General features: G+C 30.9%; 7 protein-coding genes and 1 long non-coding RNA gene across 11 annotated transcripts; 4 read left to right on the top strand and 4 right to left on the bottom strand.

Moving 5' to 3' along the window:
* Positions 1 to 257: 257 nt before the first annotated feature.
* Positions 258 to 1,701, bottom strand: LOC122538290 (ribosome biogenesis protein BRX1 homolog). The gene is made up of 4 exons (XM_043672231.1): positions 1,477 to 1,701; positions 1,085 to 1,361; positions 647 to 1,002; positions 258 to 563 (listed from the first exon to the last, which is right to left on the bottom strand). Exons 1-4 carry the CDS (start codon positions 1,588 to 1,590, stop codon positions 282 to 284), a joined length of 1,029 nt encoding a protein of 342 aa, XP_043528166.1. The 5' UTR covers positions 1,591 to 1,701; the 3' UTR covers positions 258 to 281.
* A 386-nt stretch (positions 1,702 to 2,087) lies between these two features.
* LOC122538288 (prenylcysteine oxidase-like) lies at positions 2,088 to 4,257 on the top strand. The gene is made up of 7 exons (XM_043672229.1): positions 2,088 to 2,246; positions 2,469 to 2,675; positions 2,757 to 2,898; positions 2,998 to 3,301; positions 3,370 to 3,493; positions 3,557 to 3,906; positions 3,985 to 4,257. Exons 1-7 carry the CDS (start codon positions 2,168 to 2,170, stop codon positions 4,237 to 4,239), a joined length of 1,461 nt encoding a protein of 486 aa, XP_043528164.1. The 5' UTR covers positions 2,088 to 2,167; the 3' UTR covers positions 4,240 to 4,257.
* A 246-nt stretch (positions 4,258 to 4,503) lies between these two features.
* Positions 4,504 to 6,386, top strand: LOC122538289 (solute carrier family 35 member E2A-like). The gene is made up of 5 exons (XM_043672230.1): positions 4,504 to 5,099; positions 5,186 to 5,437; positions 5,519 to 5,705; positions 5,799 to 6,002; positions 6,087 to 6,386. Exons 1-5 carry the CDS (start codon positions 4,838 to 4,840, stop codon positions 6,277 to 6,279), a joined length of 1,098 nt encoding a protein of 365 aa, XP_043528165.1. The 5' UTR covers positions 4,504 to 4,837; the 3' UTR covers positions 6,280 to 6,386.
* Positions 6,387 to 6,896: 510 nt separating this feature from the next.
* Positions 6,897 to 9,639, bottom strand: LOC122538295 (putative cystathionine gamma-lyase 2). Of its 2 annotated transcripts, none has more exons than XM_043672239.1 (8): positions 9,201 to 9,639; positions 8,801 to 8,990; positions 8,387 to 8,674; positions 8,182 to 8,316; positions 7,980 to 8,115; positions 7,733 to 7,885; positions 7,444 to 7,609; positions 6,897 to 7,351 (listed from the first exon to the last, which is right to left on the bottom strand). In XM_043672239.1, the coding sequence occupies exons 2-8, from the start codon at positions 8,987 to 8,989 to the stop codon at positions 7,207 to 7,209; spliced, it is 1,212 nt and encodes a 403-aa protein (XP_043528174.1). In that variant the 5' UTR covers position 8,990; positions 9,201 to 9,639; the 3' UTR covers positions 6,897 to 7,206. The 2 variants fall into 2 exon arrangements, with proteins under 2 accessions (XP_043528174.1, XP_043528175.1); XM_043672240.1 differs by having other exon boundaries at positions 8,855 to 8,990; positions 9,191 to 9,618.
* A 155-nt stretch (positions 9,640 to 9,794) lies between these two features.
* On the top strand, positions 9,795 to 12,656 carry LOC122538296 (transmembrane protein 59-like). Its single transcript, XM_043672241.1, has 4 exons — positions 9,795 to 10,247; positions 10,331 to 10,445; positions 10,710 to 10,993; positions 11,198 to 12,656. Exons 1-4 carry the CDS (start codon positions 10,107 to 10,109, stop codon positions 11,528 to 11,530), a joined length of 873 nt encoding a protein of 290 aa, XP_043528176.1. The 5' UTR covers positions 9,795 to 10,106; the 3' UTR covers positions 11,531 to 12,656.
* A 418-nt stretch (positions 12,657 to 13,074) lies between these two features.
* On the bottom strand, positions 13,075 to 16,533 carry LOC122538293. The gene is made up of 5 exons (XM_043672235.1): positions 14,915 to 16,533; positions 14,603 to 14,813; positions 14,419 to 14,528; positions 13,976 to 14,350; positions 13,075 to 13,886 (listed from the first exon to the last, which is right to left on the bottom strand). Exons 1-5 carry the CDS (start codon positions 16,052 to 16,054, stop codon positions 13,740 to 13,742), a joined length of 1,983 nt encoding a protein of 660 aa, XP_043528170.1. The 5' UTR covers positions 16,055 to 16,533; the 3' UTR covers positions 13,075 to 13,739.
* A 1,863-nt stretch (positions 16,534 to 18,396) lies between these two features.
* On the top strand, positions 18,397 to 20,164 carry LOC122538297. Its single transcript, XR_006308827.1, has 3 exons — positions 18,397 to 18,536; positions 18,901 to 19,376; positions 19,542 to 20,164. It is a non-coding gene; the product is annotated as an uncharacterized LOC122538297 (long non-coding RNA).
* LOC122538291 (probable serine/threonine-protein kinase DDB_G0282963) lies at positions 20,084 to 24,648 on the bottom strand. Of its 3 annotated transcripts, none has more exons than XM_043672234.1 (9): positions 24,479 to 24,648; positions 22,883 to 24,387; positions 22,733 to 22,823; positions 21,592 to 22,583; positions 21,325 to 21,514; positions 21,069 to 21,230; positions 20,703 to 20,994; positions 20,350 to 20,629; positions 20,084 to 20,274 (listed from the first exon to the last, which is right to left on the bottom strand). In XM_043672234.1, exons 2-9 carry the CDS (start codon positions 24,194 to 24,196, stop codon positions 20,209 to 20,211), a joined length of 3,387 nt encoding a protein of 1,128 aa, XP_043528169.1. In that variant the 5' UTR covers positions 24,197 to 24,387; positions 24,479 to 24,648; the 3' UTR covers positions 20,084 to 20,208. The 3 variants fall into 3 exon arrangements, with proteins under 3 accessions (XP_043528169.1, XP_043528168.1, XP_043528167.1); XM_043672233.1 differs by having other exon boundaries at positions 22,883 to 24,343; XM_043672232.1 differs by having other exon boundaries at positions 22,883 to 24,648.
* Positions 24,649 to 25,224: the final 576 nt, after the last annotated feature.

Below are 25,224 nucleotides of genomic sequence, written 5' to 3'. Positions count from 1 at the left end.
AAGAATAAATCACACAATTATGTAATTCTATAAAAAAATATGCACAATATAAAAATTACACAAAATTTGAAGAAATGTAAAATGTTTATACGTGTTTTTTGCATATTTTGTTCATCATGAAACTTTTAACATTTTTAAATACACATAACAACTAATTTTTTTAAGCTTGTCTTTATAAAATATGTACATTACATTGTATGAAAAATAAAAATATATTGTTTATGAAATAATTTATGAAAAGTTTATTGATGTTACATATTTTTGAATGCAATATTATATTACTAATTTTTTTTTTTCTTTTTGGAATTACACTTTACTACTTTCTTTCTTAACTGTTTCTTACTATGTTTTTGAACTTTTTTCTGTTTGTCATCATTATCCTGTACTTGTTTTATTTCTTTTTTTTGTAATTCTAATGCTTTTTCTAATGGATCACCTTTAAATATTTCATCCAAGGGATTCAATGAATATGATTTTTTTGGCTTACTAGCCTCTTGTGCTATTTTCTGTTGTACTTTATTTATATATTTACCAGCAGTATTTTTCTTCAAAGATTGTCGAAACTATAAATTAAAATATTACAATTATTAAATTTGTCATTGAAAAATTATATTAATTAAGTTTATCATAAAAATTTGATTTATACCTTAGCAGGGGAAACATAAGATGGATTATCCCAAAGTATTTCTCCACAAAAACTATCAACAAATATTTTTATTGGATTTAATACAAATCTTGGACCTATTTCAGCTAAACCTCCATCTTCTGTTAAAATCTGAAAATTTCTAAACCATATTCTATTGTCCAATACAGTAAATGTATATATATGATCAAAAAATGGTTGACTCTTAGGATGATGATTAGGAACACCAAAGATTTGTACAAACAATTCTTTCAACAAACTATAATGTGGTTTTGCATCAAAGTTTTCATCAAATGATAGCAATGGTCTGGAACCTTTCAAACAATTTCCAGTCATTTTTAATTCTCCCATAGTATAAACTAGAACATAAAAGTCATTGGTTTATTTGTATATTATAATTTCAGTTATAAATATCTTATAATTAAAAATTATAATATTTACTATTTTCAACAAGAAATTTTGCACATGGTCCTACAGAGACGTTAGAAAACCATAAATATAAATCTCTTTTTCTTCTGCCTTCAAACAATATTGATTTGTTACAGTTTTTCATTTCACACATTTCATTGACTACTTGCAAATTTTTAGTATGTTCCATTTTAGATTCAGAACGATGATGAGGCATGAGAGTTTTTAAATCATCCATAAGATGACGATGTCTATAACTGATTCCTCTAGTAGCAAATACCAATACTCTTTGCCTATTAATCCATTTTACCTATATTACAAAAAGAAAATATGTGGCAGATTTATTACCATAATACGTCTTGCATCCATTTATATTCCAACTTGTGTTAGAATTTAGGCAAACAAAACCAAAAATATTTTTAAACCTTTTTTGGTGGTGGCTCATCTGATACTCTTTTTGCTGGTAAAACTTCAACTTGCGATATATTTTCCTTATTAACATTATCGGTCCGTTTACGTTTTAGTTCTTTTTTTGTCATGATTGATTTAAAAAAATTCACAGAAACAAATCCAAAAATATTTTCCGACGCGAGGTTAACTGCATAGAAACATGTTACACGTGCTTTCTAACATGGAGTGAATAAATCTACCTAGAGTAGTATATTTAACATATATAGTTTGACATTTGTAGTTGTATCTAAATTATAATTATAATAATATAATACTTATAATAACGTAATTAAGTCATAATTATAATAATACTCATAATAATGTAATTAAATTATGTAAAATAATAACAATTTAATTGGTTTTATAATTCATATTTTTGTTATACAAATATAATTAATTATGTATATAATTTATATATATGTATCACATTTTAATATAATAAATATATTTATAGAATAAATAAATCATATATTTTACACAACAATATAAATATGTATGTAACAATTAAAGGATGGTATAAATTTTATTAAAGTTTAAAATAATTTTATTTATTATTATCAATCATTAATATAAAAAAATACATAATCTTAAATATATATATGTACATATGCAGATAGCTAAATTTTTATGAAAAAAAATTAGAAGCGCAACAGATCAATCGATAACATGAATTGGCATACAGTTTTGTTAAGTATACTGATTTTTAAAAGAGGAATTTGTTATAATAAATGTAAGCCGAACATAGGTAAGTGAAAGTTTGGTAATTAAAATAAAATCTGTAAATTATCTGTATATCAATAACAATAAAATAATTTTACGTATATCTAAAAAATGGAAAAATTAAATTAAATGGTAACAAAGCAAATGTACTTCAAGCAATGAAGATATCACTTCGGTGATTAATAAAATACCATTGATTAATTGTTGCTACTTTTATTTAAATAAATCATTCAAAAATTTGTTTTAGCAATTGTTGGAGGTGGCATTGGTGGTGCAGCGACTTCTCACTTTCTCACAGAAATATTTAATAATAACCTTGATATCGATTTATACGAAGCGAAAACTATCGGCGGACGCTTGGCCACGGTAAAAATTGATAATAATGAATTCGAAGCTGGGGGTTCAATCATACATCCTCGAAATAAATATATGCAAGATTTTGTTCAACTGCTTGGTACTTCGTTTTTTATAAATACTTCTAGATTTGTATAAATACAATTTCGCAAATATCTAAACTACGTGTCTCTTGACTTAGGTTTACAGCATAGACCATCTAAAAATCAGAGAACAAGTATTTGGAATGGCAATGAAATTGTATTTGAAGAAAGTAATTGGGAAATATTATCATTAGTCAAATTAATCTATAGATATGGAATTCAACCGTTTAGTCTCAATAGGTATTTCACATAAATTATTGGAGAATTAGATTAGAAATGCATTTTTTTTTTTATATATATATTATTATGATGATAGTTGATTTCTTTAATTTTAAACAGACATGTAATTTCTGTAATAAATGACTTTGAAAAAATATACCATCTACAGAATAATGGAGAAGCTTTTGTGAATATTAGTAATCTGCTACTATCTGTGAATACTGGATTTTCGAAATTGTTAAAGAAATCTATCAAAAATGAGCTTTTAGATCTAGGTTATTCAGAAAAGTTAATTGACGAACTTGTGAAAACAACACTGGTAGTAAATTATGGGCAAGACACAAATATTCATAGTTTTGTTGGCTTTGTATCTTTAGCTGGAGCAGGTTCTAATTTGTGGTCTGTTAAAGGAGGAAATAAAAAGGTTGTTCTTCTATTAATTTCATAGAAAATATTTTCACTTCACAGTCAATAATTGTATTAATATTTTAGGTACCTGAACATTTAATATATAGAAATAAATATGTAAATGTTATATCTTCACAAGTGATGAAAATTGTTTACATACCACACGATGATAGTCCAGATGTATATGAAGTACATTCTTGTGCGCAAAGTATGGAATACTACTAATAACTTATACATATTTGTAATAATTATCTAACAATTTCTATTTCAGATAGTACAGTTATAATGAAGGAAGCATATGATATTGTAATTCTGGCAATTCCACTTTTTAGTAATCAAGAATTTCCTATAATTTTTGAAGGCTTTCCAAACAATGATTTTTATAATTCTGCAGAATACCATGAAACTATAGCTACATTTGTCAAAGCAGATTTAAAATCACACTATTTTGGTTTGGAAGAAGAATTAGATAATATTTTAAGTTGTAATCCTAACAAAACAATAATTAGTTCTTTGGGAAGATTAAACTCTGTAGAAGGTTCAATGAAAAGTAGTAACATTTGGAAAATATTTAGTAATAAACCATTAAAATCCAATATTATAAATGAAATGTTTTTAAATGTAAGACTTACTTTGTAATATTTGCACAAACTGTGATTTATCTAGTGTGTAAGAGAAAATTGATTTATTATGTTCAAGGTTCAGGAAAAAAAACAGATAACTTGGAAGGCATATCCTGAATATATAACAAGAATTCCTGAAGCAAAATTTAAATTGCACGATACACTCTATCATGTTAATGCTATTGAATTGATAGCTAGTGCAATGGAGATGAGTGCAATAGGTGCAAAAAATGTTGCATTATTAGCATATAAGGATTTCTCTGCAAAGTTTTGTTTTGAAAGAATTATACAAAGAAATTTGTCTACCAAAAAATTATCTATTGAATTATAATATAATATCAATACAAAATAGTTGGTATTAGTTAGTTAATTACTATTAATTAGTATTAGTTAGTTAATTACTATTAGTTAGTATTAGTTATTATTAAAAAATTGTAAAAGATAATTTTCATAATAAAACTATTGTACAAAATGTTATATTTCATTAAAAACATGAACATCTTTTAATTATTTAATATTTATTTCATACTTTATATTAAGCATATATATTATGAAAATAAAATAAACAAAGATTTCTATTTCAACTACATGGATTTCGAAGTGTGTTAAATACACGAGTTTAGTATGACCATAATTACATACTGCTTTATAACAATGCAATAACTATAAAATAATTATAATCACTCAAGTATAAAGTTGAATGTATGGATGTCAATATCATAAGTTGATAAAGCTTTTCATACCGCATGTAACAATGAAACAAAAATTTTTGTTGTAAATTTAAAAGTTTGAAAATATAACCTCTTTAATCTTTGGAAGAAACATACGAATGTCAACATCATACGACTCTGACGTATGAAAAATGTGATCTCACCGGCAAAGTTGTATGTAATGTTGTAAACATTTCATTTGAGAAGAAACTGTATGTAATGGAAAATCATTCCGTTCGTATAAATTACGCGTTAACACCTCGTGACACAGAACAACCATTAATACATGACAGTGAAACTAATTCATATGAAGAAAATATTAAGAAACACGAGGAAACGACCGTAACAAATGAAGCTATGGGTAGTTCTTTCTATCCGAAAGCTATGTTATTTCTAGTATTATGGTATCTTATTAGCGGATGTACTTTATTTTTAAATAAATACATATTATCATATATGGAGGGAAATCCTACAATTTTGGGTAAATTAATATAAACCTTATCTATTTTACAAATATAAAATTAATAGTTTCTATCTTTAATGTTGAGCATTAATTTCTTCAACTAGGTGCTTGTCAAATGTTAATGACTACAATTTGTGGATTTATTCAAATGTATTTTCCATGTGGAATGTACAAAGCACGTCCCAGATTAATGAGACCAGCAGGATTTTATAAACATATGATATTGGTTGGATGTACAAGGTTTACAACTGTAGTATTAGGATTAGTATCACTTAATTATGTAGCAGTCAGTTTCACAGAAACTATTAAAAGTAGCGCACCACTTTTTACCGTCCTTATTAGCAGATATTTATTAGGTAAAAATCATTGTGTAATTATATGTATTATATGCTTTGTTATATATAACTATTATGTGACAATTTATATATTATTTATAGGGGAACACACAGGGTTATATGTAAATTTATCTTTAATTCCTTTAATGGGTGGTTTAGCCCTATGTTCAATAAATGAAATTAGTTTTGACCTTAGGGGATTTATTGCTGCTATGGCTACAAATGTAACAGAATGTTTACAAAATGTTTATTCCAAAATATTAATCAGTGGTGATAATTTTAGGTATACGTAAGTACTGTATATATATCAAAACTGTTATTTACACTTTATGTATTAAATACAGTTAAGTTTCTTACATTTATTAATAACATAAAATTACAGGCCTGCGGAACTGCAATTCTATACTAGTTTAGCATCAATTGTGGTACAAATACCAGTATTGATTTTATTTGTAGATTTACCAACTCTTGAGCATTCATTGAGTTTTAAACTATTCACAGCATTCCTACTTAATGGAGTGTTCTTCCATTTTCAAAGTATTACAGCATATGTACTCATGAATTATATTAGTCCTGTGACACATAGGTGTGTATTTTATGCTATTTTAAACTAAAATAGTTATAACGTAGCTTGAGTTTTGATTACTAATAATATTTTGTATCATTGCAGTGTTGTTAATACAGCAAAAAGAGCATCTTTAATCTGGCTCTCTGTTTTACTATTTAATAATCCAGTAACTGGTTTATCAGCTATGGGAACATCTTTAGTAATAATAGGAGTATTGTTGTATAATCGAGCACAAGAGTATGATAAACTAAACAAAGCTAAATTACGATACAACTCTAAAGTTAATTTACAGTAATTACAATATTATTTATTAAAATTTTATATTTAATAAAAATAGGCGTTTGCATTAATGTAATGAATAATGAACAAATTTAGTATTAATTTTTATAACAGTATTTTATTCATTACAATGATAAATTATTTATAATTTAAATCTTTTTTATAAAGAAAAGTGTATTTTGCACTTTAAGTATATTTTATAATAAAACAGTCTATGACTGTATATATACAATAATTCAAATTTACATAATCATAAAAATTTTATTGTACATTGAGTACAATATAAAATAAGAATAATTTATTTTTTGGAGGATATGTATGTAAAGTTGATTCAATACAGATTCAAAAAATTTGTAGAAAAATATTAAGAATTATAAGTTCTTTAATAAAGATATTCTACTTTATTTTAATTCATAAAACATATTAAATATTTGAATATTTATTTTTCTTTGATCACTATTATGTGTGTATAATTATTTGACGTATGATGTATACAAATATTAATATATAATTATTTAAAATCTTATTATACAACGTTCAATTTTTTCATACAAAAATTAAATGGTAGATGCGGCACTATTAAATTAAGTGATGTATTTATATTAATGTAGTGTGGAATGTTAAATAAATAAATCTTTTTTAAAAAATATGTATATCATGATCTTCTATTAGAACAAATTTGATAGTTATTATTATATTAATACATTGTTTGCTATAATGTGCAATATTAGTACCAGGATTGTTGGTATATATTTAAATTAAATAAAAAATTATTTAGAAAACTTCTAATAGTAAAATAATTCACATATTATATACATTATAAAGTGCTTAAACAATTTTACTTTTTAGAAAAATATGTTTATATTTTATGCCATATATTGTATAAAAACTTGTCGGACATCAATTAGTATGTTCATTGAGACTTTAGTTTTAGACTTTAGTTTTAGAGACTAGCTTTAAGAGCTTGATCGAGATCAGCTAAAAGATCTTCCTTTGTTTCAAGACCAACAGATAAACGAATTAATTGATCATTAATACCTAATTTTTTTCTATCTTCTTCAGGAACTGATGCATGAGTCATCACAGATCTGTACAAAAAATTAGAATAATAAAAATAATAAAAAGAGAAAACTTATTGTTAGACAAGAAAAATCTTAATGACAAACTACTATTTACTTACGGCAATTCAGCAAGAGATTCATAACCACCAAGTGATTCTGCTAATGTAAATATTTTTAAGGCCTTTAAAAATTTGTTAGAATCGCCCTTTAGATAAAACGAAACCATTCCACTATGACCAGATGCTTGTTTAAGAGCAATTTCATGCTGTGGATGTGAAGGAAGGTCTACAAAAGATATCAGTTATAGATATTATTTAACTGTAGAGAATATTATTCTGTAAATTTTTATAAAACTACATAAAGTGCAGTATAAAAGATATAAATTCGATATTTTATAAAGATACATACATGGATGAAATACTTTATCTACACAAGAATGTGATTCTAAAAATCGTGCAACTGCTAATCCGTTTTCCATATGCTGTTGCATTCTAATTTTCAGAGTTTTTATACTACGATTAACCAAAAAACAATCTATTGGCGATGGAGTAATACCCATAGCTAAAATAATTCAAAATTTGAGGTTACTTTTATATATGTGAATAAAATTAAAATTAATATTAAGGAAAAATTATAATATGTTATTCAAAAATACCATTTTGAAAAAATGCAAGCCTTTCCCGGAGATCATTTCTATTTGTAATTATTGCACCCATAATAACATCCGAATGTCCATTTATATATTTTGTTACAGAATAAAGTACAATATCTGCTCCTAAATTTAATGGTTTCTGTAAAATTAAGTATTTATTAAGTATTTAATATTGTTAAAATGATAAATAAAAAGTATTAGTCACCTGGAAGTAACTTGTTAGAAAAGTATTGTCTACCACTACAATAATTTCAGGATTTTTTTCCTTCACTGCTTGAACAACACCCTGAATATCAATTACTTTCAATAAAGGATTAGTTGGTGTCTCTAGCCAAACCATCTAAAAAATATAAATGTATTTTTCAAAATTTATGTTTGTTAATGTGATTAAAGATTTTTCCACATTTCACCTTTGTATTTGATTTTATATTAGATGTAACATTACTAATATCCAACATATCCACAAACGTTATTGTATTACTTTGTCTGCATAAACATTTTTGAAAAAAACGATTAGTTCCACCATAAATATCATCTCCAGATATAATATGATCTCCTGCATTTAATAATGAAGTTACTACTGTTGTAGCACCTAATCCAGAAGCGAAAGTTAACGCATATTTTCCATTTTCCAGAGAAGCTAAACAAGTTTCTAAAATATTTCTTGTGGGATTGCCACTTCTTCCATAATCATAACCCTAGAACAATAACAATGATTCAAATAATAAGTATATAAAATTTAAATTTCTATAATTTTAATTAATTTAATTTAGTAATATGACACTAATTTAAAAATATGTAACTTTTTCATTAAAGTAATCAACATTTTCATTGTGTAAGAGTACAACGTCTTTAGTTTTGAAGTAAAAGCAATTTACTCTAGTTACTCCAGGTCCATCCTGACGGTAAGTAGTGGATGTTACAATAGGAGGTACTACTTCCCAATGACTCCATTGTAATGGATCTTGGCCAGCGTGAATAGCTTTTGTGGCAAAACCCTCTTCAACTGGCATCCTGTTACAAATATTGTAACCATTTGGCACATTGTACATAAATTATATAAGCTCAACTTGAATTACATTTTTTTCTATTTTCAATAGAGTGAACCAAAGCACAGAACCAAAATAACAAAAGATCAAAATTATAATTTTTCGATTTATAAATTGCCATTGGCGAGCAAAATAATTTATAATAAAAATATATTCATACTTTACCACATTATACTTCCGTTACTATTTACAAGTAAATAATAGATATAGACAACACGTGGAAACTTCTGCTAACGTCCAGTGCAAAATTTAAATTCTATATATTCTCAACTACCTAAATATTGAATCAATGTACAATATTTATCAGTGAATTACCACCAGTCCGGTGTTCTATGGGTAAATATGATTGTAATATCATGGTAGCTTCAAATTCTTGCAGATTTCGAACACGTCAGCAGCTCACGATACTTATCGAATTATATCGTGTTGATGTCATATCGCGATATCCAACTCGAATATTATAAAATAAAAACCATCGAATTTATCAAAGAAATGATAGCAGTTGTAAATTTTTCTCACGGTCAAGTTGATATAATCTTGGAAATTGTACAATTATGAAATAATGTTTTCAATTATCTAAATTTATCTTTCGTAGATATGGCACTTATCTGGATACGGATACAGTTTAAACTGTATCTAATCGTCAATAGCGTTTTATCTAACGCTGTTATTAATTTAACATTCGAAAGAAAAATGAAAGAATCATAATGTTGTCTTTTGTAATAATACAAATTTCCGAAAAAAAGAAAAGAAAAAAAATGAAGTTTCGTTCAACAAAAAATTATCACACGCACGATACAATCTTATCGCGTGAAGTTTTTATATGTAACATGAGTTAAAGCATGGAAAATATCGAAGTTTAGCGGACGACAGGCATTTGTAACTTTGAAAAATAACATTGGTCGATTCTTGCAAGCGGCAAATGCGTCGACCAATGCGATGCATACCCACCATAATTAAATCGATATTTACTCGATTATTCGAGGAACTATCAACTCTTCCTAAGTGAAGTCTCTTCGTCTGGCGAAATATTTTGGTCGATATACTAAGTACTCCCTTCGGAAAACGCGAGTTCTCCGAGATGATAAAAGAAAAGGGAGTCGTTTCATTACTATTATTATTTTTTACAAATTTTGTACATGGTGATATGTCCTGCAGTCTCGTAAACCGAGAAGATCCTTGCATTAACTTATGCGAAAAAACACCGTTGTCTTTTACAAATGTACGTGTCCTCTCAATTTGCAGACATTTGTAAATGATGTATTAACGATGAACTAATGTACTAACGATGTTCACTGATTCTAGAGTAAATACGTTAAATCGTGTTGTCAACGAGGATGTAGATTCTTCAATTTAGTGGATTTACATTATGGGTTGGAACCAAATCGTTTGAATGGCACTAGAGATGCTTGCGAAGCTTGTACGTACACTATATATAATAATTGTAACAACATTATATATTGTTGTTACAATTATATAATAATTGTAACAACATCTAAGTAAAAAGACAATCTAAATTTAATTGTAGAATGAAACTTTAGGCAATTATTTCATTTTGTATATAAGATTGTTTTAAATGCCAATTAAAAGTATTTTTTTTATAATTCAAAATATTGCTAAAAAGCTTACTCAGGAGCTGCAACTAGAAAACATTCAAATAGAATGTTATTTTATTCTGTTGTAGCATGTACAGAAGCATATACAGCTCCCCAAGATCGCTACGCATGTAGCACTGGTTGTGATTTTATGGCCAAGCAGCGTGTTTCAGATTTATTGTCACTCTTCTCTGTTGCTGTTTATATAGGAGAGGGTGTAGATTCTAACTTACTTGTAATGTCACCTGATATACCTGAAAATGATATTTTGAGTGATCCAGGCTTACGAAAGGAACTTCTCCCAGGATGGTGGGATTTTAATGGATTTAAATTACCACAAACATATATTAAGACTGTTCCTTTAGATACTGGGGTAAGTTTTCAACTGTTTCATTAAATAAAAATTTAATCAATACAATTTTAAATGTATATCTATGAAACAAATGTTAATATTTTTTATTCTTTAGAAATACTTTATTTTAATTGTAGATATTTATCTTCTGTAGAAATTTTATTTTACATAAAATACATTTGCTTGTTCTAAGTTATTTAAATTTGATTGATTATGATATGATAGACAGTGGATTATGGTGTACCATCAGACTACTCTGGAGAAAATGACCAATCAACTTCAGTACCTGAATCTGATCAGCTTCAGTGCACTTCAAAACAAATTGAACTGCCAAACTGGTTGTTAATTTCTGCTACTATAGTAGGAATAGTGTCTGCATTTTGTATGTGTCTTTTTTGTTCAGATGAACCTACTGATTCTTATAAAAAAATACGCATTGAACATTTTGGAAAAAAACATATTGAACGTATTGAGAAAAAACATATTGAAAAGTCTGATTCAACAGTTGCTTTATATGTACCAGAAGTATCATTTCATAAACAACCCCTTCCAAAATAGTGTAGATCCAGCAGACATTAACATGAAAGTTTAGCTAGATGTTTTAGCTTTATAATTTTTTCTATAATTTTGAAAACTATTTAAATTTCAGTATGATAATGCAGTTTTGAATAAACTGTTTATATTGTGTATAATAGATTTTTGTGAATACAATTATTAAAAACACTGCACTCAATTTTCGATAAAATTATTCATAATTGAAATATAAGCTTTTAAGAATATATGTGTATAAAAATAAGATTTTAAAACGTTGATTGAGGTTTTGAAACATATAAAGATTAAAATCAAAATAAATGATAAAATAAGTAACAAAATATTTTGTGGGAAAAATTTATGGTTGAATATATATGGTGATACATGATAAAGTTATTTTGTACAGAATAATATTGTTTTTTATAATAGAAAATAACAGCTCTTATTCTTCTTCTTTTTCCAATAGATAAAGTTATTGAAATCAGTACTGAAATAAAACTTGGAAAATGGATATGCACATGTATAAGACTGCAAATTATGTACTTTGTTAGTGATTGAGCAAGGATAAGATTTTGTATTTATATCAATATATTATTTTATTACATATAATGTATAAACATAAAAAAACTATGTACAATTATTGTAAGTTAATTGTATTTGGAAAGTTTTGTTTTATTATTTTTATATTGGTTAAACATTCTAATGATGATAAATTTTATTTTATATTTAGAAAATATAAGTAGTTAGCTTGTTTTAAAATATTTCTATATTTTATATATGCATACGTTTTTCTGTATTTTTTATATCTAATGTTACGATACAGTGAAAAGTGAAATTTAAAAATTATAAGGTTTGGAGTAAGAAACTATGTATTTGTAAGTTTTATGTTGCATAAGAAAATGTAAAATATTATGATTATAAAAGTAAGTACAATATTATGTACGATTATTCTTACACAAAGAAAGTCTTAGATATTAATTATATTATTCCTATATTGCGTCGAATCATATAATAAGTACATAACTTATGTCACTGCAATTTTTGAAATATAATTTAAGATTTTTCCACGATATATTTTAATTGCATTATGCAAAAATGTATAAATTTCGTATTTTTTCTCAAGAAACAGATTAATGTATGATTATCTAACCAACGTAAGACATTACTTATAAATAAGAAAATGTTACAATGTCCTTACCTTTAGAGTAGATAAAGTAAATATACAACGTTTCTCAATTTAATGTAATTTAATGTAATTTAAAGTAAAAGGTCAATAAGATTATACAGTTACTAGAATATTTATTTCAAAAAGCAATATTATTTTCATATTATTGTAACATTAAAATTATATACTTTAAATTAAATATTTTAGTACAAATGTTACAAACGTGATGTTAAGATGATATACTAATGTTATAAATTTCTTTAAAAAAAAATAGGTGAATAAATTCCACCTGTCCTGTATCATTATAAGAATTGATTTCAAATAGAATTTTGTTTTATAAAAATGAACTAAAATCTTTGAGAAATTATCAGAGATTAATAAATGTGTAATTACAAAAGTTGTAATCAAAGATTTATCGTTTCTTTTAATTGTATAAAATATAATATCTTTTAAGTATTAACATAATTAATGTATAAGAAAGTATATTTCAAACCAAAGTATCATGTTCCTTACATAGAATATTATTAATTTACTGTATTAGGAATATTTATTATCTAACTATACATTGTAAAAAATAAAGAAGAAGTGATGTGAAGGTATGCAAATAGTACTTGTTATTATACTTCATGCTTGAACTATTTTATTCAAACTGAACAATTTTTAGTATTTTTATCATGAGACACAAATTTAACTTTAACACGTAACAAATAATAAGATTAGCACCTTTTAAAAATATTGATTACAATTATAGAATATTGAAAGAAGTTCATTTTACTGTAATAAAGAAAATTTACATTAATATTAAGTCATTCAAACTATTTAATTCAAAAGTATTTGTACAAAGAAAACAACAGCTTTTAATTTTTCTTATTATTCTGTACGTTATTTTTCGGCATTTTCAAATTTTTTACGATAAAGAAATATTTTTTTAATTCAAGATAACTGCAATATGTACAATATAAAAAAGTATCCTGAATTAAAAAAATATTCAATTCTTAAATATAAAAGAAATCAAACTGTACAGTGTAATTATTATTTAAATATTATACTAAACTTAAGTATTTAAGGCATTTACAGCCAATAAAGTTTCGGGTCATCTCTTCGTACTTGTAATTTTAGGACATGTCTATATATTTTTAATGCAGGCCCTAGAAGTAAATCAAGTCCACTTAACACATCAGATCTTTTCATCAATAACAAAGAATGGCCGTCAATATCCTGAAATATATATCAAAATATAAAATATTTGTTAAGAGGTATCAGATAATATAAAGATTTTTTGGAATAAAAAAAAAAAAAAAAAATACCTGTTGTCTAAATACTTCTGCTTCTTTTGGAAAGAGTCTTGCGAAATATTGATACACTTGCTCAGATGTCCAATCTGAAGCATCAGGTATATTTGGATCAATTCCATCTCTTGGGCTATCATCTTCCATTTGATCAGAAGATCCTCTGGTAGGAGAAACTTGAGGACTTAGAACCGGGGGTAACACAGGAGGATTTGACGGTGTATCGGGCCTACTGGTAGCCAGATTAATATTTTGGTTTAAGTTTGTTTTATACTGTTTTTGAACACAATCATTGCACTGCCACTTTGAATTTGATTTAGGAATTATTATACGTGGTGTGTGGCAATAATAATGATAAGCTTCGTCACAAGTAAAACATGTTGCAAGTGGTCCCTGAAATGAAACCATACAACAATGAGGAAAAAGATAAAAAAAAATCATGTCTTTCACGAATCACTTACAGCATCTGAGGTTTCGCAACATATCGTACAACTTTTGCAACGTTCGCATTGCCAATTGCTGCCAGCTTTTTGAATCATTTCTTCTGGGCTATAAATACAACTTGGATGTGCTATAAATAAGTGAAAATTTATTACATCTTTGATCTAAAACGTTCATCACATTTTATCACAAATATGGCAATACCTCGTACGGTACAGTCACGACAAGCAACTAGATTTTCTTGCTTTTCTTTGGCACAGAGACTACATTGCCTGCAAGGTCCGTCTTTGACAGTCGGTTTAGAAGAATCTTGAGATTCTTGAGACACAGAAGATTTATTTTGCGAGCCTGGTTGCCTTCCACGTTTTCTTTTCACAAGGTTGTTGTCAGAAGGATCAAACACTTTTTTCGCTCTCTATAAAATGTAATTATTTTTCAAGCATACCCACATAGGATCAAAAGTCTCGTCTTAACAATCGTAAAAAAAAAGAAGAAAAAAAGAAATAAAATACATACCTTTCTGCGAGCGCTGCGAAAACCGCCAATGTTAGTGTTGGATGGTGTAGGCGAAGGATTAGTGGAACTTCTTCCCGCATCCTCGTCCTCTCGTTCCTCGCTAAGATGTCCGGTCTCCTCTCTCTTATCCTTTTGCGAACTTATTTCTTCTTTATTATCTTTATTCCGATAGTCCTCGAATTTAATCTCTATGTCCATAGGATCGTCCGTCCGAACGAGTAGGCGTTGTTTACGCTCGGCTTTCGACGACCTTTTAAGGTTATGAGTCTGGCCATCCGTATTTTTCGATTCTTCTTTCACGTCCTCGACGGATGTCTGCGATGGCTCCTGCGGTTCCTGCTCCTTCACGGGATCGTGTTCCACCGGTGACTCGGTGCTCTCGTTTCTCCCGACGATTATCTCGAAGCATTCTTCCTTTTTAATCTGCGGATCGGATTTGGGGCTTGCCTGACGCGACGATCTCGGCGTGTTTGACCTCGAGTCCGTGATTGTCAGGTTCTCCGTCTCATCGAAGTCGTACAACGCACCGGTGGTCGACGAAACAGTCTGCAGCTCCTTCCGCCGCGCGTTCCCATTCTCGATGGTAAAAGATTCACGATGTATCGGCTCGGCGGTGGTTGTCATGTCAGACGTCGCCACCAGCGAGTAATTACCGTTTGAGAGACGCGTCAAATTACCACTGGCCACCTCTTTCCCGAGAAAATCTTCTACCATGCGTCTTGAGGTAGGATTTGACATACCATCGAGCAACTGCTCGATCAGCCTATACGCTGGTACACCCTGATCAAGGTAATCCGGCTCCTCGACGACAAGCTCGGCAACGGCGCCGGCCACCATCCCGGAGTTTAGCTTTTCCTTCACAAAACCCTCCGGCCGATTCTTGTACAGCTGCAGTCGTGACCATTTCGAGGCATTTCGGTAACTGGTGTTCCCCTTATAATCTACTTGAATCACTTTTTCGGTTTCGATCAACCGATGAAGATCGGCTATGGTGTCCCGTGCGTCCACCGAGAACTTCCTCAGCAAGTAATTGCAGATACGGTCGGCGTCCGGTCGCGCCTTTCGCCGACGCAGTTGATCTATCGCCTCCAGGATCTGCTCCTCGTGGAGTATCTGCGTCTCGACTCGGTGCTGCTGCATTATTACGCGTCGATGAGACTTTCTCTACCACGGTAGTGTGTCCGACAGTTTTTGTTCGTGCGTGGACAGTGGGAAAGAACGCGGGACTGGTGCGAGCTCGTTTGGCGGCGGTCTGTGCACGTTTTTACAGTGCCTGACGCATTCGCGCGTAATGTCATAACGGCCGGCAAAAATTCTTGTGCGTCGCGCTATACGTGCGTGGTTCACGTCGTCCCCGCTTCTACTACTTCACCACTCCAGCTGCCTTCCACGATCGAATATCGTCGTCCGCCTGCCTTTCTTTCCTCTTAGAGTCGCAATCCGCGAGATATCTTATTACACGGTATCTCGATGTATCAATGCATAAACATCGACGTTGATTCTTGATCACCGTTGGAAACAACAATGGGCAGATAAAGCGTCGATCATTCTCGCTTCGAGCGTTGAGCGCGATCGTTTTTCATCAGCACGTATAAACAAGTCGGTGAGCGACACACCGCATGATAAAAACGTGTCCCAATAGGTTTTTTCTCTGTGCGCTCGGATTGTCTGATCTCTCTTTCCTTTCTTTCTTTCTTTTTTTAAATTGCACAATGAGTCAGGACGAGAAGAACAACGCAACGTGTCAAATGGGATATTATCGATTGCACGGATCGACAAAGTCAATACAGCGTGCGAAATCTATGGCGCATTCGGGAACCGCGCGAAACACATCCGCCGCAGAGTCCGTTTCGTTGTCAATCAGCCCTGAGCGGTTGCGATTGGACACGCAGCTTACCGAGATGTGATCACACTTTTGTTTCGCTCTCGTCCGCTACCGGGAGAGAATTTCGAATCGCGTACCGCAGCTGCGCCGATCTATCGTTGGACTGAAGCCGAGAGAGGAGAGGAGGTGAACGCGACGACGGAGAGGCGATCCGGCGAAGTCAGGTCGTCCGCCGCTGTCGGATCGAACATCGAACTGCAGCGCGACGCATTTCACACCCTTTGCACGCGACTTTGCGACGTCGTCGGTTGTACCTACCGTGTCCGTGCGACACGTAACTTTCTTCCGATCCTCTTACTCTCGATCGTTTCTCGCCCAAATTTGAAATTTCGAACGATCAAGTCTATCAAAGAAAAGAGTAGAAGCGGTCCTCCTCGGCACTGGGCCCCCGAGAATTGCTTGCGCTTGCTTCTCTCTTTTGTTTCGCTCGTGAAAATCCACCGACCGATCCGTTTTCACGCGTGAATAACCCTTTTCGTCGCAAGAATGATCGCGCCACTTGGTGCTACGTGCCAAGTGACCGTCGAACACCACGTCTTTACCACGCGCCAATCGTCTAACAAAGCGGGATACCTCTTTCTTCTATCACTAGTATCTCTCTCTCTTTCTCTCTTTCTCACCGTGTCCGACAACTTTTTCGCAGTGTCGTTTCGGATCTCTAGCTCCGTTTAAGCGCGCTTCGCGACAGGCCACTTCGACGCACGCGATCAAACGGCGCACCGAGAGACTTCACAAGTCTGCACGGTCCTTTGCGCGAACATGCATGTGCACGAAAGTTGATTCGCACTTGTATGTGTTACGTGTTACGCGTACGTGCGTGTACGTACCACGCGGGATATATCGTCGCCGGTTGCGTTTTCCCTCTTTCCTCCCAACAGTTGCGATACTGTATCCTCGTGCGCGTTGACACTGTGCACGAGTCGCATGAGTTGAATCTTCGCCTCTTTGCGAAGTGTCGTCTCGTCGTCTCGATCGTCGTCGCGCGACGACGACAACACACACGACGACGATTCTAAGAATATCGATAAGCTCGGATGATTGTCCGTATCGCGCACACGGGCGAAACCTGCGGAACGCGGGTTCTTTCACTGGGGGGCGCGCGTCAGCTAACTTCTCTCCGATTGCCGATTTCACCGGCGAGAGATCATTCAGCGAATCGCACGCGTACGTTCGAACGAGAAAGCGAATCAACGTGCTCGTTAAAAGAAAAAGAAAAAAGAAAAACTCCGCTCACACGTCACCGAGAGCCCGCGGAGTTTCGTTTTCATCGTCGTTCTCTCAACGTCGTCTTGTCGACTGATAGTTCCGCGTCGAAATCATCGCGTTTCTCTTCCCGGAACAAAGTTACGTTTGGGCCGCAACGTTGCGAGACGCGCTCTTTTTCCCAGAGGCGGCCTCTTGTGCGCGCCGCGTTACTCTACCTCCGCTTGTTCGCTCGCCACCGAACACCCGAAAAGATCGAACACCGAGAAACTGTGACGCACTTCACCTTGCTTTGCCACTGTCACATCCGACGATTCACTGTCGAGACAATCGTTTTGCATTGCCGGTCAAGCTTGATCACCGAAACACGGCGGCTGCTGCGCTACGCTGATTGCTACTGCTGCCCGACGATATCACTCCGGCGAGAGGAGCGAGGAGCGCGATGCCGGGTGCGGCTGCACGCGAGTGTGGACGGACCGCCGCTGGAGTACGGAACACGCGGAGCGCACTTTTTGCGGGGACGGGTTCGTACAGGTGCGGCGTTGCCTTTGTCAGTACCCTGCGGAAGCCGGCTTCTGCGCATCGCTTTCCCTAAATGTTCTTTGTTCTTGCTTTCCCTAAATGTTCTTTGTTCTCGCTTTCCCTAAATGTTCTTTGTTCTCGCTTTTCCTAAATGTTCTTTGTTCTCACTTTTTCTTCTTTTGTTCCTTTCTTGCTCGTCATTGTCACGTAGTCGTCGACCGTGTTCAAATCGATCGCTTTTTCATCGAACCAACAATTGATTAATTGACTGATTGATCAATGAAGCACATTCTCCCAACAAGTATACCGATAGATCTTAAGTAGAAAAGAAAAAAAAAAAAGAGAGAAAAGAATTTAGAAATTTTATTCTTAACAGGTTAAATGCGGCATCAGTGGTCAACGTTGGACTTCCGTTTAGATGGCGTGGGTCCCCGATTGCAATTAACCTATCGTAGTCCAATTTCAAATTTGTTTACTTGGTTTTTACATCCGAACGGAAAACATGACGAACGGTTCGACGAGATTCAATTTTGACGTTCTTTTAAGATATTTCACTGAATGTTCTCGTTACAATGTCGTATCTACGCGAGATTCGATTGTAATTTGTTCTGTTTGCGTCTACTTGTCTCTACTTACCTTCGGTAAATTTCAAATTCAGGGAAAAGTACGTGTTAGGATAGAATTTTTTTTCCACGACGCATGATACGTTACTGCGTCTGTGATTTTAGAAACGACCGTGACGTATCGGCCGTTCCCGAGCGCTGCTGTCCTCGTTCCCGGCCGAGTAGCTCCCTTTTGAGCCTGTTTTCAGATCGACGGATCTGACGCAACAGATCGCAAGTGAATTTTAAGGTACAGTGAGTCACGACCAACATCGTGCATCGCGAACGAAAATTTCAACGTTTTGCGTTGTCAAAGAATGATAGGGATGACGTGAAAAAAAATGATGAACGTACATTGTAAATGTGTCTGTATTTTTTATATAGTGATATAAAAAAATAAAATAAATATTCCTAGGTACAGAAAAAATAAAATTACTGCAACCCAGGCTGAGAAACTACTTGCAGCTAGAATTGTACGATAACAGTATCCCCTTCGGGGAATTCCCCAAATCGAAGAATTTCAAATAATAAAAATGAAGGAGACAAGCAAGAAATTGTCTCAAGAAATGTCTTTTGAAAGTTTTCAAAAGCAAAAGCTTTCATTTCGCGAAATCACGGAAATTATAAACAGAGTATTGATACTGTCCAATATATTGTTAAACTATCAAGAAGAAAATAGAGTATTAAATAAAGTTCCAAATAAAAAACCCAACTCATGATGAAAGATGAATAGTAAGAAAAATAAAAGAAAAGACTGGTGTTTCTAAATTCATAGTCTGTGGTGGAAAAGAGAAAAGTCTAAATATAAATATTTAATATGCAAAAGAAAGTACGATGTAATGTTAGATACATTCTTTTTTTTCATATTTTTATATAGCAAAATATGAATTACAACTTCTTATATTGAAATGACAAGTAGCAAATAGGGAAAGAAACAAAGGAAAATAATAATTACTACATGTTGCAAATATTTTATTGTAAAACACAGATGTGAAAAAATGTAAACGTAAAAAAAATATACACACGCTGTAGCAAATTCTACGCATGCTTAACTGTTATTAATTATAAAAGAATTTTATAAATTAAACACAACTGTTTTCTTTATCCATCGCATTTGTATTACTGTTATGCCGCTGAAGTTTTGAAATCTGTTAAAAAAATGTTATGAATTAATTATTACTTTCAAATAACGATTTGTTATTAAGATACAATTTCGGACATACCAGATTAATCGGTTTTACTTTATGGGTAAGTTTGTTATTATCCCTTAATGGACTTCGTTGGATATTTTCATTTTTCTTTAAGGAAACTGGCGAATATCTTTGCGAATTTGATTTTTTATATACTGAACGTCGTGGGGATTCGTGTACACGCTCACAGTGATTAACTTCAAATGAGGAATGTAATCGCTTGCTTATAGGAGGTGTTTGCGCTTTTGGAATACCAGATTCTGTACGTCGATGTTTGGGTGTTGTTTTCTTTGGCGATGGTAATTTATTACTCCTAAAAAATAAATTATCTTTTGTAAATATGGTTCTATATTTTTCTAAACATGATGAGAGTTATTTGAACTTACCTTCGTGGACTATCGTCAACTGTATTGTTATTATCAACATTTACGCGTGTAGTTACTGGCGAAATATCGCAAAAAAAGTTTCGTTTCTTCGGGCTGTTAATTAGTTGCGATTGTATTTTTCGCGTTTTAGAATTTGGTGCATCTGGAGTTGACGAAGCTACTGGTTTTGAGGATCCTGATTTTTTAACTGGGAATTCATTGGTTATCGAATTAGGTGTACTGCTAATTATTTCATGAGACTCGGGTGATATTATACCTCCAACAGACGAAGTTATTTTTTTGTTAACAGCATCTGTAGAAAATGTAAATAAAATGTTAGTGCAATAAGGATAAATGTAAATATAATTTTTTTTTTATTAATTATACCTCTTTTCTGCATATTTCTTATAGGAATAATAGCTTTCATTGGCCCTTTTTTATTTGTGATATTAGTGTCAATTTTTTTTTTCAATTTAGTTTTAACTGTACTTATCATTGAAATTTTTTCTTTCTGCGAATCTAAAGTTGTAGTCGTTTTAGTTTCTGTATCTGAAAAAGATATATATCAATTATTCTTCATTATTATTATTATTTATTAATATTATAAAAACAATTTATTAATATTATAAAAACAATTTATTACCTTTTCGTAATTGATTTTTATTGTTATTTATCACTTTTTTATTTAATGATGGATTAATAAAATTAGGATCACTAGAATATCGTTTTTCCAATTGAGGTATATCTTTGTTGATAGATGAACTTGATTTAGTTGACGGTGCTTGAGATACAGATATGCTTCTCCTAATAAAATTTTTACCAATTGCTTGTTTCTAAAATAGACATTATTAATTCTATCATAATAAATTTATCTGAATTTTATAAATTTCTTTTTTAATATTATTCTTACCTTTGAGTCTAAATTTAAACTTAATCTATTAGCTGATTTTGATAAAAATGATGACTTTATTTCCTTTTCAGATTTCAATTTTGATTTTTTTGAAGTTCGTTGAATTTTTACATCTTCACATTTTGTTTCTATGTTTTCATCAACATTACAATTATAAGCAACATTCAATACTGCTCCTAAATTTTTAAGTATATCCAAAGTTGGATGTTCTTTAGTCTGTAATAATTTTCCTATATTTGCAAGTAAATCAATTACCACCTTTTCTTCAGATGTCTTTTGATCATTAAATTCATTTTCATTTTTTTCTTTGTTTATGTTTCTAATATTCATTTGGTCTCCTGAAGTTTCACATTTTAATTTATTATTTACGCTATTTAAATACTTTTGATTATCAATACATTTATTCGTATTTACATCATTTAAATTTATGCTTTCGAAGAATACTGATTCCTTGATACTTTCCGTTGAATCATTAGTCAAATTATTTTCTTTACTATATTCTGTATTATCTTCTATCACGTTTTTGATCACTTCTAAACTATTATTTGATTTTTGTGGACTCTTTGATAAATTATTAGTTGCATTAAAATAAGTAGTTAATAATTCGGTATTGCTTTCACAATTAATACCTAAAACTTTTTCCAAATTTTTCAATAGTTTATTTGCTTCTACATTCTTTTCTGTTTCAATTAATTTTTTAAGATCTAACAGAAGTGTTATAGCTGTAGGACGTTTTTCTACTGATATTGGTTCGACGAGTTCCATTTCTAAATCTTTCACATTTTCTTTTATTTTATTACTACATTCATCTATTTTATTTTCATATGAATCATTATTTTCATTTTTTGTAATTTTTATATTTTTCAACTTTGAATCATTTTTCTCAGGAGATACTGGTAATTCAATTAAATTTACAGAAGTTTCATCATCAAATGCTGGTAATAACTCTGATGTCCATGAAAGATTATTTGTAATGAGATCCTCAATGCTTGCTAGATAATGAAATGAAAATTACCAATTAAAATATAGAATATCAAGTTATTTATTTTATAATTAATTTTTATTAAGTATTTTTCATATTAAGATTTTATAGACGAGTTAAATTTTAAAAGAAAGAAAGTTGAATATAATATGAACTTACAGTCAGAACTGGTTTTTATAGCCATTTCTTCAAAAGTTCTTGCAAGAAATTTTGCTTCCTGTAGTATTGATTTATTAATCTTATTTCCTTCCTGTAAAACAAAAATAAATCAAAAAGTGTCCTTTAAGGAATGATTTAAAAAAAACTTACAAGAAATACAGAATCTGATGACGTGTCTGAAAAAGAACTTTTGCAATGTTCTTTGCTAGAATTATTGCCTGGCATAAATACATCTACATCAATTAACTTATTATTAACATTACATGTTTCATTTTTCTCTGTTACAGTTATAGATTGTTTTATATCACTGGAAGAGCTACATGTAAGTTCATCTTTATTATTTGTACAACTTTCAGAAATGTGTACCCCTGATACTCTTGCTTTAAGTTTATTAAATCGATCTGTTAAATCAGACAGTGAAGTCTTTTTTAATATTTCCAAATTTTTTGTTGCTACAGAATCTGTTTCTTTATTGCGATCTTTAGATTCGGTTAATTTTGTATTCTCTGATTTCTCAAAGGAACAGCTTTCTAAGAATGTCCGATTCATAGTTCCATTTGATAGCATTAATGATGGACTAATTATTGAAGAAACAGGACTCACTTTTGATATAGAAGAAATATTTGACAAACTTGAGAATACAGAACTTCCAATATCGCTTTTAAAAAACCCTTCGTTCAGCATATCAGGTGAACTTAAAGAAGATATACTAATTCCACTGTTAGAAACAGTTCTCAAAGATTTAGCCAATGATCTTTGATATAGATGCTCCAATTTTCTCATATCAGGCTGTACTTCACCTTGTGAAAAAGAACGTTTAACTTTTGGAACTTGTAAGGTCACATTAGGAACTAACATTTTATTGTGCAAAGTAGATTGTATTTCATTTTTATTTTGTTTATTGCTGTCCTCGAATAATGTATCGTTCATCACAGATTGATTTAATATTGATAAATCAAGATCTTGAACATCGATGATGGGTAGGTTGTTCGATGTATTAGTATTATTTGAATTATCAATTGCATTTTTAGTAGACTTTTCATTGTTGGTTGTATTTCTTAAATTTAATTCGTCATTAATTAAAATCTCATCCAACGTTTTGTTTATTTTCAGTTTCTGCCTAGTCTCTTTTCCCTTAAGAACCTGATTATTTGATAAATCAAGGGAACCTGATCTCGAGGAAGCATTTTTTTTGCACTTCACTGTCAATGCTTTCTCCAGTGTTATTTCAAAAGGGTCGTCCTTTTTTTGAATGTATTCCGTAGTTTTATGCAACACCATATCAAAAGGATTATTTTCTAAACTATCACGTTTTCCTATTATTAGAGAACTTGGCTCGTTCGTATTGATTCGAGTATTATTGTTGTTAGACGTAACATCTGTAGGTATTGGTATTAAAGGCGATGCGAGCCTCGAACTTAACGAATCTTTGTCAGGACTATCTAAATCTATAAGATCACACATATTCACGTTCTTTCTATTTACGACGTTACAGTTTTCGTTTCCAGGTGACGATTTCTTTATGCTGACTGAATGTTATTTCTTAAACAAGAATGTTATTTCTTCATGGTATTAATCCGTGTTAATACTTGTAAACACAGTTGTTACAATCTATAGATATACAAATCGTTTCCAAGTAAGTACATAATTCTTTGCTATACGTTAAATTTTATTTCAATTATCAGTGTTTCATAAATCATTTATGTCAATATAAAATGTTTATGTCACAATAATCGCAATGCTCACGTTTAAAAATGTCAACGTCCACCTCTTCGGTTATTCACCACTCACAGGCATTTTAAAATTTTACTCCGCTGCCCTCTACCGGATATTCGAACACTAACTGGAATTTATTTACAACGTGTTTCAAAACAACTCTAGAAATGAAAATAAAAATACATGTAAATGTTACCAAGAACTTGCAAAATTATCTCAGCATGGAAATTTTAATGACTAGACTATGAGAATTACAGAAAAAAAGGAACATTGCAAAATTATGTTGTTACACTCTCGTACATGTATTATCATTTTTTAGTGTTCATATTTTTTCGAGTCGTCATTGGATTTTGTTATCAGAAGCCAATTATGTGGAACCTCGTTAATACTTTTTTGATTACCTTCAACGTTGAACTGGATAAATGACAGATTGTTATTATTGCATTAAAGCATTCAAAAGTATGCAGAAGTGCATACAACACCTTTTTGAATTTTAAAATAACATACATAAACAAATTACATAAATAATGTTTGTATTATCATGTAATTAAATCAAGAATAAAATATTCAATATAGAATCCTTAAAATATTGAATCAGAGACAAGAAAGTCTCCATTACGAAACAATAAAGATGATTTTATGGTTTAAAGTTCCGACGGGATCTCCGAGAATTTGTATTTTTAAAAAAAAATGTATTTTAAATGTATTCGAATAAAAAGTTAAATTTACAGTTGGTAAAAATTTCTATCGCAATAGCAGCAAGTTTCGTTATATTT

The sequence above is a fragment of the Frieseomelitta varia genome, unplaced genomic scaffold (genome assembly GCF_011392965.1).
Source record: "Frieseomelitta varia isolate USP_RPSP 00005682 unplaced genomic scaffold, Fvar_1.2 scaffold_979, whole genome shotgun sequence".
NCBI lineage: Eukaryota > Metazoa > Arthropoda > Insecta > Hymenoptera > Apidae > Frieseomelitta > Frieseomelitta varia.
This window is presented reverse-complemented; position numbering and strand designations above follow the sequence as displayed.

Excerpts from the sequence above, each read along its gene's own strand:
- LOC122538291 (XM_043672232.1), bottom strand. The coding sequence starts at position 24,196 with ATGTGTGATCTTATAGATTTAGATAGTCCTGACAAAGATTCGTTAAGT. Across the intron at positions 21,231-21,324 it reads TAAAAATCAATTACGAAAAG|ATACAGAAACTAAAACGACT; the intron begins GTAATAAATTGT and ends TATCTTTTTCAG. Across the intron at positions 20,275-20,349 it reads AAGTAAAACCGATTAATCTG|ATTTCAAAACTTCAGCGGCA; the intron begins GTATGTCCGAAA and ends TTTTTTTAACAG.
- LOC122538289 (XM_043672230.1), top strand. The coding sequence starts at position 4,838 with ATGGAAAATCATTCCGTTCGTATAAATTACGCGTTAACACCTCGTGAC. Across the intron at positions 5,100-5,185 it reads GGGAAATCCTACAATTTTGG|GTGCTTGTCAAATGTTAATG; the intron begins GTAAATTAATAT and ends TTCTTCAACTAG. Across the intron at positions 5,706-5,798 it reads GGTGATAATTTTAGGTATAC|GCCTGCGGAACTGCAATTCT; the intron begins GTAAGTACTGTA and ends ATAAAATTACAG.
- LOC122538296 (XM_043672241.1), top strand. The coding sequence starts at position 10,107 with ATGATAAAAGAAAAGGGAGTCGTTTCATTACTATTATTATTTTTTACA. Across the intron at positions 10,446-10,709 it reads TAGAGATGCTTGCGAAGCTT|CATGTACAGAAGCATATACA; the intron begins GTACGTACACTA and ends ATTCTGTTGTAG. Across the intron at positions 10,994-11,197 it reads CTGTTCCTTTAGATACTGGG|ACAGTGGATTATGGTGTACC; the intron begins GTAAGTTTTCAA and ends ATGATATGATAG.
- LOC122538288 (XM_043672229.1), top strand. The coding sequence starts at position 2,168 with ATGAATTGGCATACAGTTTTGTTAAGTATACTGATTTTTAAAAGAGGA. Across the intron at positions 2,247-2,468 it reads TAAATGTAAGCCGAACATAG|CAATTGTTGGAGGTGGCATT; the intron begins GTAAGTGAAAGT and ends AATTTGTTTTAG. Across the intron at positions 2,676-2,756 it reads AGATTTTGTTCAACTGCTTG|GTTTACAGCATAGACCATCT; the intron begins GTACTTCGTTTT and ends CTCTTGACTTAG.
- LOC122538290 (XM_043672231.1), bottom strand. The coding sequence starts at position 1,590 with ATGACAAAAAAAGAACTAAAACGTAAACGGACCGATAATGTTAATAAG. Across the intron at positions 1,362-1,476 it reads ATGAGCCACCACCAAAAAAG|GTAAAATGGATTAATAGGCA; the intron begins GTTTAAAAATAT and ends TTTGTAATATAG. Across the intron at positions 564-646 it reads CTTATGTTTCCCCTGCTAAG|TTTCGACAATCTTTGAAGAA; the intron begins GTATAAATCAAA and ends TTTAATTTATAG.
- LOC122538295 (XM_043672239.1), bottom strand. The coding sequence starts at position 8,989 with ATGCCAGTTGAAGAGGGTTTTGCCACAAAAGCTATTCACGCTGGCCAA. Across the intron at positions 8,675-8,800 it reads TACTCTTACACAATGAAAAT|GGTTATGATTATGGAAGAAG; the intron begins GTTGATTACTTT and ends TTATTGTTCTAG. Across the intron at positions 7,886-7,979 it reads GCTTGCATTTTTTCAAAATG|CTATGGGTATTACTCCATCG; the intron begins GTATTTTTGAAT and ends GAATTATTTTAG.
- LOC122538293 (XM_043672235.1), bottom strand. The coding sequence starts at position 16,054 with ATGCAGCAGCACCGAGTCGAGACGCAGATACTCCACGAGGAGCAGATC. Across the intron at positions 14,814-14,914 it reads TTCGCAGCGCTCGCAGAAAG|AGAGCGAAAAAAGTGTTTGA; the intron begins GTATGTATTTTA and ends TACATTTTATAG. Across the intron at positions 13,887-13,975 it reads CAGAAGTATTTAGACAACAG|GATATTGACGGCCATTCTTT; the intron begins GTATTTTTTTTT and ends TATATATTTCAG.